This window comes from Macrosteles quadrilineatus, unplaced genomic scaffold, assembly GCF_028750875.1.
Source record: "Macrosteles quadrilineatus isolate MER2022 unplaced genomic scaffold, UCM_ALF_1.0 Scaffold_9__3_contigs__length_116548681, whole genome shotgun sequence".
NCBI classification, from domain to species: Eukaryota; Metazoa; Arthropoda; class Insecta; order Hemiptera; family Cicadellidae; genus Macrosteles; species Macrosteles quadrilineatus.
Genome location: NW_026542602.1, coordinates 38,876,553 through 38,888,110, shown reverse-complemented (window position 1 = coordinate 38,888,110; position 11,558 = coordinate 38,876,553). Strand labels below are relative to the sequence as shown.

Sequence of the window (11,558 nt, the reverse complement as noted above, 5' to 3'; positions counted from 1 at the left end):
GTTCACATTTTGTATAAGAAAAATAGAAGGTAAGTTTTTATTAAATCACAATCTGTAAGTAAACATAACAATTCAATAAGTAAACAAAATAATAATTTGAACACATGTTAGAAATAAAATGTAAATAAAACATATGCTAACACCTCCTCCTCTATTTACTGTGCTGCGGCACTTTACGAAGAATCAGCTGGTCAACATGTCTTCTTATTATTCGTCCATCTTCCAGCTGAACTACGTACATTACATGTCCTTGCTTTTGAGTTATATAGCCCGAATACCACTTGGACGAACCATTGACATATTCCCGCGCTTGCACTCTATCTCCAACTTTGAAATTCCTTTTTATACCGACTTGGACTCCCTTCTTCTGATATTTGTTCGGTTCTAATGTTGGAACAATTATTGATAGGTTTGTTCGTACACTCCTTCCAAACATTAGGTGATATGCTGATGTACCTGTTGAATTCGGGGATTGCCTGAGTTGCATTAGAAGTCTTTGGATTTTATTTTGCAGTGTACCCTTTTCTCCCTCCATGGATTTTAACGCCTTCTTGACAGTCTGCACGTACCTTTCAGCCTGGCCATTTGAGTTTGGATGGTATGGTGCCGTTGTTCTGTGAATAATCCCACATTCATTCATGAAGTTTTTGAACTCTTGAGAAACAAACTGTCTTCCATTATCTGAAACTAGGATGTGAGGAAACCCAAAAGTTGAGAAGATTTTCCGTAATTCTTGGACTGTCCATGTACTTGTAGTTGTTTTCGTCTGTATCACATCCACCCACTTACTAAAGGCATCCACTAATATCAGGTACTGTTGGCCATCTGTTGGTCCTAAGAAATCAATGTGCACCCTCTCCCATGGATTGGAAGGTTGTTCCCATGGATGGATAGTTTTCCTCGGGTTGTTGCATTTTTCAATGCATTGTCGACATTCAGCTACCATATCTTCAATATCCTTGTCTATACTTTTCCACCAGCAAAAACTGCGAGCTAAAGCCTTCATTTTTATTCCTCCTAAATGAGCTACGTGTAGTTCTCGAAGCACATGAGGTCTGAGAGATTGAGGTATCATGACTCTCCAGCCCTTCAGTACACAATCATCTTGAATGGACAGCTCGTTATCGTGAAATCCGTATTGTTCAACAGATTGTCCCGATTTCAAGGCCTGTAGGACTGGACCCAAAACAGCATCGTTGAGAGTTTCCTTAGCCACCACGGTACTGTTGATATTGAGTGTTTCCAGTTGATTTATGTGGTACTTCGAGAGGTCATCTACAGAATGTTCTTGTACAACTTCGATAGGGAATCGAGAGAGATAATCTGCATTGCAATGATGAGCAGTTTGCCTGTACTCTATGTCATAGTCGAACCCGGAGAGAAAGTGAGCATAGTTGAATATCCGTGTTGCCGAGATTGTTGGTAAGGTCTTTGCTGGATTAAAAATTGACACCAGCGGTTTGTGATCAGTGATCAAAGTAAATTTGCGGCCATAACAAAACGGGAAAAACTTTTTCAGGCCCCAATATATTCCCAAGGCTTCCTTATCGATTTGAGAGTATTTTTGTTCTGATTTTGATAAAGATCGAGAGGCGAAGGCAATTGGCCTGTCTGTTCCATCCCTATAGCGGTGCGAAAGAACGGCTCCTACACCTACCGGCGAAGCATCAGTAGCTAAGACCAGTGGCAAGCTAGGATCAAAGTGTACCAACACGTCATCACTTGTAATAATTTCTTTAATCTTCAGAAAACTCTGTTCACAAGCAGAGCTCCATGTAAAAGTGTTTCCTTTTCGTAGCAGCCGATTCAAAGGATGTAGCAGTGTAGCCATATTCTTTATGAATTTGTTGTAATAATTCTCAAGGCCTAGGAAAGTTCGGAGTTCAGTTACGTTCTCTGGTCTTTTACATTTTAAAATGCTCTGTATTTTAGCATCTGACTTGTGTAGTCCTTTGCTATCGATCACATGACCTAAGTACTCAATTTTGTTCTGGAAAAACTTACACTTCTCTCTATTTAACCTCAAATCATTTAACTTCAATCGTTCAAACACCTGTTCCAGTCGGCGAAGAAGCTGTTCCCTGTTAGATCCTTGGACAATTACGTCGTCAAAGAAACATTGTACGCCTTCTAAGTTATGTAATGTTTTGTCCATGAATCTTTGCCATAACAAGGGTGCCACTTTTACTCCAAACTGTTCTATTTCTTATTTAAATAAGAAATTAAAAGATCAAAAGAAACTAAACTGTTTTAATCAAGACACTAATACAAGAATAATATTATTATAGAAAAGTAAATAAAATCATATGGTTAAATATTAGTTAAATAAGCAGAGAGGTTAAACATCTTTCCCTTTGAGTTTCTTTTCAGAGTTTAGTCAGGAAAACGTTTCGTAGGTCTTATAATTCTGCCTCTTGATGATTGTTTTATTGCAGTTTCTTGATTGGGAGTAGTTGATCGTGAAAAAGGTTTACTTTTATCTTGAGTTATTCTAGATGGTGCAGTAGTTGTTCTTTCAGCAGTATTTGATAGGGAAGAGTTGTTTTGAGTAACAGTAGTAAATGGCAGAGGATCTGACGTTGTATCTTTGATGGATAAAGGAATAGGATTGTTCGGTTTGGTTGTATTACCTTTGTAAGGCAAAAGGTGGTGTCGATTCCTTCTCAACGTAGTGTTTCCTGTCTTAACCCAGTATGACCTTGGCTCTTGTCCTAAGCTGATAATAATACCATCTCTTTTTAGGTCTTGGATCCATACTTTCTTACCAACAGGCAGCGATGGAAGTTCTTTTGTAGCGTAGCGCCTATCGTAGTTTCTCTTGTAAGATGCTTTGTAAGTATCTTCTTTTTCCTTTAGTTGAGAGAGATCGGGTTTGATTTCAAGTTTTTTAGGTAAAACAGGCAGGTTATCTCGCAGTGATCTGTTGTATATTAGCTGAGCAGGACTGTATCCACTTGTGGATAGAGGTGTATTGCGGTAGGTTAGGAGGGCTAAATATGGGTCGTCTTTGTTTTTCTTTAGTACACTCTTCGCTATTTTGACTGCAGCTTCAGCTGCACCGTTACTTTGGTGGTAGCTTGGACTGCTTGTCACAAGTTTAAAGTTATAGCTTTGAGCAAACTTTTTGAATTCAGAGTTTTCAAGACCAGTGTATCTGGTAGCAAACTGTGTACCACAATCAGATCGTAGCTCAATTGGTATACCGTGACGGCAGAATACAGATTTGCATTTTTCGATTATTTCAGCAGTTGACAGGTTCTTTAATGTAGCTATTTCAAAATAACGTGAAAAACAGTCAGTGATTACTACGAACCATGTTCCTTCAAGTTTAAAGAGATCAATCGCTGCCTTTTCCCAAGGACGAGATGGAAGCTCACTGGGCAAAAGGGGTTCATGATGTTGTGTTCTATGTTCAGTACATTTGGGACAATCATTAACAAATTTCTCAATGTCAAGTGACATTCCTGGCCACCACATACTATTGTTGGCTCTAAGTCGACATTTCGTTATGCCTAGGTGGCCTGTATGTATTCTTGTCAACATTTCTTGTCTAAGAGTTGTCGGGATTATGAGACGTTCTCCTCTAAGCAATAGTCCGTCACAAAAAGAGATTTCATCCCGAACTGTGAAGTATGGCTTAAGATTATCGGAAATCTTAGTTTTATCAGGCCATTCAGTTGAGCAGTAAGATTTAATTACCCTGAGTTCTGAGCTAGCCCGCTGTGCCGATGCAATTCTATCAAGAACCATGTCAGTTACATAGGCAATGTTTCTTGTTACTGTGTGGATGGCCAGTTCAACTTCCTCATCTAAATCATAACTCTCATTAGCTGCTACAGGACTTCTTGAGAGACAATCAGCAGTGGCTAAATGTTTGCCAGGAGTGTATGTCACATTGTAGGAATATCTCATCAGACGAAGTCTTAGTCTTTGAAGACGGGGAGTCATATCATTGATCTCTTTAGTAGTCAAAATACTTACCAAAGGTTTGTGATCTGTTTCTAGCGTGATGTGCTTGCCCACAATGTAGTCTTTAAACTTGTCACAGCTCCATGTTAATGATAGAGCTTCTCGTTCAATGTTAGAGTAGTTTCGTTCAGTTTCGCTCAGAGTGCGTGAAATATAAGAAATAGGCTTCCAATTCCCATCTGATTGTTGTTGTAAAAGTACTCCACCCAGGCCTTGTGTAGAAGAGTCAGCAGAAATCATAGTCGGTTTATTTTTATCATAGAATGCAAGTTGAGGTGGAGAAGCCAATAATTCTTTCAATTCATCGAATGCTTTTTGTTGTTCACAACCCCAACACCATTCGTTTTTTCTACTTAGTAGGTCAGTAATGGGTTTTAGTAACCGACTTTTATTAGGTATGTATTTGCCAATGAAGTTCACCATACCAAGTAACCTTTGAACTCCTAAAATATCTGTTGGAGGAGCCATTTTTCGTATAGCTTCGACTTTGGTCTCATCGACTTTGATTTCTGATTCAGATAAATGGTGACCTAAGTAGGTTAGCGAGGTTTGAGAGAACAAGCATTTGTCTTTGTTTAGGGTGAAGCCAGCACCTTCAAGTTTGGTAAGTACTTCTTCTAAGAGATAGTCATGTTCTTGTTGAATTTTTGCCCCAAACAATTATGTCGTCCATATGCGCAAGTGCATTCATTTGACCTTTAAGGGTTCGATTCACGCATTCTTGGAACACTTCTGGTGCAGATGTTATTCCAAAGGGTAGTTTCAGAAATTTAAAACGTCCAAACGGTGTCAGGAACGTTGTCAAATCTTGGGATTCTTCGTCCAATGTGATCTGCCAGAATCCGTTATTAGCATCCAATTTAGAATAGCATTTTGCTTCTGAGATTTGGGCAAGTGTTATGTCGATGGGTTGAATAGGATAGTATCTTCGTTTGACGCATCTGTTTAATTTAGTAAGATCTACACAAATGCGAACTTTGTTAGAGTCCTTCTTTGGCACAACAACCATTGGAGAGCACCAGTCTGTGGCATGGTGTACCTCAGCGATCACCCCCATTGACACCATTCTTTCAAGCTCTTCTTTAGTAGATTCCCAAAGAGGAAGAGGAATCCGACGAGGCGTGTTGATTGCAAATGGATTGGCGTTATTTTTCAGTTCTACTTTGTATTTGACATCAATGGAACCTAAGCCTTCAAACAGTTTGGGGTGTCTGTCATACCAGTCATTACTGGATGGCTGTATTTCGTTGATTCGAGCAAGTAACTGCAAACTTGTTATTGCAGGTTTACCTAGAAGTGGCTGGGAAGTGCCCTTAGAAACATATATAGTCTCATAACATGTTTTTTGATTATGTGATAATTTTACAGTAGCAGTTCCTAAAATTGACAGAGCTTGACCATTTGCACCACTAAATGTTTTGGATGTGGGAGTGAGCCTGATTTTCTTATTCAGTTTAATGTCGGAAGGCAAAATCGTTACGTCTGCTCCTGTATCAATTTTGAAAAGAACATCATCACTGTCATTCATATTTAACACTACAGACCATGGATCATCACGCAAGTTTTTTCCTACAATGCCAATGAATGTTTGAGGGTCTATGTACTGCGAGCAAACATTTTCAATGGGTGTTTCAAGGTCAGTATCATCATATTCAATTTGACTGACTTTGTTTGATTTGCAAACATTTGGAAAATGACCAACTTTTTTACAAAACCCACATTTGTATTGTTTAGCTGGACAGTTGAATTTTTTGTGTAAAACTGTCGAACCACACCAAAAACATCTCTTTTCGACATGGGACAGGCTTTTATTGTCATTAATCCGCTTAAAATTTTGATCATTGTTTGATTTATTGGGAATAATGTTTGTCTTAATTAAATGTTGAGTATTTTTATTTATTAATGCTATGTCAGTCAAGTTAAGAGTTTGTTTCTGTCTTGATAGTTCTTCAGATCTACGGATAGTGTTTATAGCTGTGTTTAGTTTTAATTCGGGTTCAAGTTGAAGACGATCACTTAGTGTTTCGTCCCGCATACCAATAATCAAACCCATCAGAATCATCTCCTCTTCAATTTGACCCCAATCACAGTTTTTTGCATGATTGTGAAGGTCTGTGATAAAGTTCTCAATCGGCATGGAACCTTGTGTAAGTTTTAGAAACCTAGCCCGTTAAAAAATTAAGTTCTTTTTAGGAAGGAAATGATCGTCAAACTTCTGTATAACAGCTTTGAAATTAGATTTGTCATTGTCATTTAAACTGAATGAATTAAGTATGTCCTCTCCCTTTTCCCCCATACAGTAGATAAGCATGTCAATCTGATGCTTTCCAGAATGTAGAGCTAAATTACTAAGGGAATAATACCTCTCAAAACGAGTCTTCCATGTCTTCCAGTCCTGAGGGTTGAAGGAAAAGGCTTCAGGAGGCTTAATGTTTAGGGATACGGGTTCTTCATTCGACTGCGCCATGTTCTATTTCTTATTTAAATAAGAAATTAAAAGATCAAAAGAAACTAAACTGTTTTAATCAAGACACTAATACAAGAATAATATTATTATAGAAAAGTAAATAAAATCATATGGTTAAATATTAGTTAAATAAGCAGAGAGGTTAAACACAAACATTAATCTGTTCACTTTAAACAGCCCTTTGTGAGTACTGATTGTTTGCATGATGGCACTGTCTTCGTCCATCTCCATGTGCAAGTATGCGTTACTGATATCAAGAGTACAAAATATCTTTCCACAATGCATCTTTGACATGATATCATCAATCCGAGGTATAGGGTAATGTTCGTCTTTAATAACTTTGTTCAAAGTCACCTTGTAGTCAGCACATATTCTGACTGAACCATTGGGTTTGACAACCGGCACAATGGGTGTGCCCCAATCGGATGATTCGACACATGTGATTATACCCAAAGTCTCCAGTCTTTCAAGTTCCTTCTCTACTTTTTCTTGTAATGCATATGGCATGTGTCTAGGTTTGATGTAAATTGGCTGGGTTTCGTCTTTTACATTAAAATGACCCTTTTCTTTTGGTATTTTCCCAATGCCTTCTTTGAAAATGTCTTCGTATCGAATCATCAAATCATCTAGTTCTTGGATGTTTTCGTTTTCACTTGAATTTAATGAATGTATGTCAGCTGCATCAAGTTGAATCTCTCTTATCCATTCTCTTCCGAATATAGAGTCTACACACTTGTTAACAATGTACAGTTTTCCAACAAAACTTTGATCTTTATACTGAACATTTACAAAAACAACTCCTCTTGGATTGATTATTTCCCCAGTGTATGTCTTGAGTTGAACATTTGTCTTGAAAATCCTTTTTGGAGAGTTTAAAATCTTAAATGTATCGTATGATACAATGCTGAGAGCCGCTCCTGTATCTAACTCCATTGTCATGAGTCGTCCTTCCACTTTTACCTCGAGCATAAACTTGTCATTTGATTTTGAATGAAGTTGGTAAATTTCATGAGTGTCATCATCGCTTGTATTTTCTGCGGTTTCATCTGATTGTTTTACTTCTTTGTTTGGTTTCCTTAGACATACTCTTGGTAAGTGACCAAAACGTTTACAAGAGTTGCATTCTGCATTTTTGAACTTGCATTGATGTGCTCTATGTGAATCATCACCACATCTATAGCATTTGTTTCTCAGTTTCTCCAAACGAGTTTGATACTCAGAGAGTTGTATATTGTTAGATTTACAAGGTTTCCTATCTGGCTGTTTGTTCTTGCTTGATACTTGGTGTACTTCCTCTTGATTTTCATTTGTCTTTACTATTCTGCTTTCACTTTTCGCTAGTTCCAATGTAGCAGCCATTTCGACTACTTCTTTAAACGGTTGCAATAGTTTATCTTGAAGAAGTTGAAGACGTATATCAGAGTCTTTTAATCCCCTGACAAACTGCATTCGAAGTAGAATTTCAGATACAGATTCATTACAACTTGTACAAGTAAACTGACATTCTACACTGAGCTTTCTAAGAGCATTAGCGTAAGCTTGTACAGATTCATTACACAATTGGGTACGTGTCGTAAATTTGTGCTGACGTGCCCAAATACTGGGTTTTGGTTCTAGTTGAGCCATTAACATGTGGATCAATTCCTCATATGGCTTGTTATGTGGGTCATCTGGTATGCAAAGATCGTATAGCTGTTCATGTATTTGTGGGGTGATTGCCTGTAAAAATAAATCCACTTTGACTCTTGGACTTAAGTTTCCCCGTAATTTTGTGTAGTTTTCAAAGCGTCGAGTGAAGTTTTGAAAACTTTCCTCTGGTGTATACGGCTGGAAAGGAATGTTAGATACATTTTGACATGTTGCAGAAGCAGAAATTGTTGTATGTGTATCGTACTTTTTCTTTTCTGCTTCAAGGAATGTCCGTATCTCTCTATATATTTCTTCTAATTGCCATCGAATTTCTAATTCACTTTCTACTGAATTTGTGTGAAGTTCAATATTTGACTGTGTAACCTCAATTTCAGCCCATATTGCTAAAAGTTTATCTGTGTAGTAAGTGCATGTATCTTGAGAATGTTCACATGTTGGTAAATCATCCTTGAGTTTGATCAAGCGTAGTTCTAGTAATTTCCTTTTCTTTAGACATAAGTCAAATTCTTTTCTACTTACCATTTTACTCGTCGCCATTGTTGATTCCACTAATTTTAGTAATAAAAGTTCACATTTTGTATAAGAAAAATAGAAGGTAAGTTTTTATTAAATCACAATCTGTAAGTAAACATAACAATTCAATAAGTAAACAAAATAATAATTTGAACACATGTTAGAAATAAAATGTAAATAAAACATATGCTAACACTTAGTAATATCCATTTTCTTATAATTTTTTACTACAAAAACAGTTCATACTCCCTAAGATATAGTGTGTCTGAGCCCTAACCATTGTCTTTATAAACTACTTCTCTTCAATTAAGAATAGAAACAGGTTTTTAACATAAAATGGTTTTAACAGAGAAAAAATCCTTATATCACTGACAAAAACACACTAAAAAAAGAACATACATTACCAAAGTAAACAAACACTATACAAACAATAAATCATATGCTATAGTTTACATTTGACATTTGTGTTTATTTGCAGACTAAATAAAAAATTGTTTCAATATAGTAAGAGACATTGTTTGGTAGGATAAAAATAGAACGTTTTTTGTAAAAGTTCTGAATTAAATCGCATAAAATTTAGTGATATCGAAGATAAACAATAGTTTACAACAGTTGTACCCTACATGGTGGTTTCATTTTGTTAAATACAGAGCCCATAGCCTATGATAGGAAAATAACAAAGTTTGCTTTAAATTCAAATTAAATCCGAAATGATTTTATTTCAGGTGATAATTAAATGAAATCTGACTGTGTTGGATTTTATAAATAGCTTCAGAGATGGCAGTGTGTTTAGCTATTAGTTATTTTATGTAAACATTCCATTCCATGCCCTGAAAACTCCAAACTAGGAATATTTCTGGCCTTTCCTCTGCCCTAGAGAAATAAACTCAAAAATACAGTAAATGTATTTTGAGAGCAAGAATTATTTTCTGATATACATGTAAATATGATGGATATGATTAGTTTTTAGGAAATATATTACATTACTCCTTTACCATATTTACAATTGATTGCTGTATACCTGTATATTTTGTCTCCGCCTTTACTGAGATATACCACTATACCATAATATATTTTGTTATTCCTACAGATATGTACACTTACTATGTTACACATTTGATTTATCAGTATTAATGCGTTTTACTTTTGATTTTGAGGTGTTTAAGAAACAATAAATAGCTTTGCATTTATACTTTACTTGATTATTATGATCAATAATTTTGTAGCAGTTTTATTTTGACAATAAAAGCTTTGACCTGTCAACATAAATAAGTATAGTTACCATACATAAGTTGAATATATCCCTTCATAATACAATTTCTTATGCACTGATGGTGTGTCTACATTAAATGTATTGCTTTCATAACTTAAGATATATTTATTTTAATTTCTTAACTTGTTTCCATCAATGCAAAAAATCTTTCTACTCCTAACCCGAACTACAAGACTAAATACTTGTTTACAAATATTTCTTTAAAAAACGTGCCTTAAAGTGTGTAAAACTAATTGCAATAGTGATAATGGATTAGAAAAATAATTATATAATGATACATTTTGATGTATAAAAAGAGTAGAAATGTGTTGTCAAGTTCAATTTTTTTTTTATAAAAGTTTTACTACAAATAAATTCTTTTCTTATAGAATCCTGAGTATTGGTTTCATTATTAATTCTGAGCTACTATGTGATTCACAGTTCTTACTTGCTAAAATCCCCTTTGTCATTTTATTAATCTGATCTAATAATCACCTTTTACATTCAATTTTTATCTAGCTATTGCTTAAACTCATTGAAAATCAAACCAGAAAACAATACTAGTTTCAGCCACAAATGGATGTTATCTATTAGGATAAAACCAGTTAATTTGATATTCGGGGTTTTCTATCAATTGGAATAAAATTTGCTGCAAATTGGAAAAGCTCATCAAAAAGTTGATTGATCTTAAAACTGAAAATTAATTATGTGAACAGTAAATTTGAAAGGACTACTACACATAACATATCTTAGCAACTGTGAAAAAAAAACATTCTGAACTTTTAATAATAAACTTCAATCATGTAAGAATGATTTTTTTCAACAAATCACAACAGACAGGAAAACATTTGTTCGTAATGCTAGCAGTTGGTACTGTTGTTTGTGGTATTTGTTTAGTTCCCAGTACAAGCCAGGTTTAAAATTGCATGGGTTGCTTGTTGTAAAGTAATAAAAGGAAGTTTTGGTGGGTCCGAATTTAACTAGAAATTAATTATATCTTTGCCGAGGGTAATTATCCGAAGTTTAAACAGGGACAAAACAATGTGTTGTGGAGCAGAATCTCAGCTATGGAGCACATAGTCAATAAGGTTAGTAAAAGGAACCATCCGAACCATTTGTTAATGTTATTAGATGATCCATACAGCTTCTGTTCTAATACTAGTTTGTATAAAGAATGATGAAGTAAGAATTTGAAACACCTATACCAGACTATAATAGTCTATAATTTGCATTAGCCTATCCTTTGTGTCACGAAGTAAAACATTATACACCCAACACCCACAATTGACTTATAGATTTTACAAATTGTAATTTATAGTGTCTTCCCGCTAAATACACGTCCAGCGACTCCCGCGGAGACCATTGGCGGGAGTTTTGGTGTGATTTACAGAGCTGCCGGCGGCAGGTCGGGTTACTGGATGGTAACTCAGGAACGTCGCTGGAGGCAGGCACATTTGAATGCTGCAGTTGGCTCCTCCGCATGCGACCATATGATCGCCCGCCGGCAACAATGAAACAGCTGTTTAGGATCACGTTGTTGTCGCACGCCCAGCTGAAGATGGTTTGACCTTTCTGTGCTGCTAGTTGCAGTTGAATAATGCACTCGAAGGTTACTATTTAGGTGTTGATTATGGTTTATGAGTTGGGTCAGTTTGGTATTTGCCTGATTTTGTATGTGATCCTCAATCTTACCACTGTACATCACAT

General features: G+C 35.9%; 1 protein-coding gene across 1 annotated transcript; it reads right to left on the bottom strand.

Annotated features, from left to right (window-relative positions):
• Positions 1-151: 151 nt before the first annotated feature.
• LOC129003338 (uncharacterized protein K02A2.6-like) lies at positions 152-1,831 on the bottom strand. Its single transcript, XM_054431630.1, has one exon. It carries the CDS (start codon positions 1,829-1,831, stop codon positions 152-154), a length of 1,680 nt encoding a protein of 559 aa, XP_054287605.1.
• Positions 1,832-11,558: the final 9,727 nt, after the last annotated feature.

What these genes read in the sequence shown, in the direction of transcription:
- LOC129003338 (XM_054431630.1), bottom strand. Translation starts at nt 1,831, where the DNA reads ATGGCTACACTGCTACATCCTTTGAATCGGCTGCTACGAAAAGGAAAC.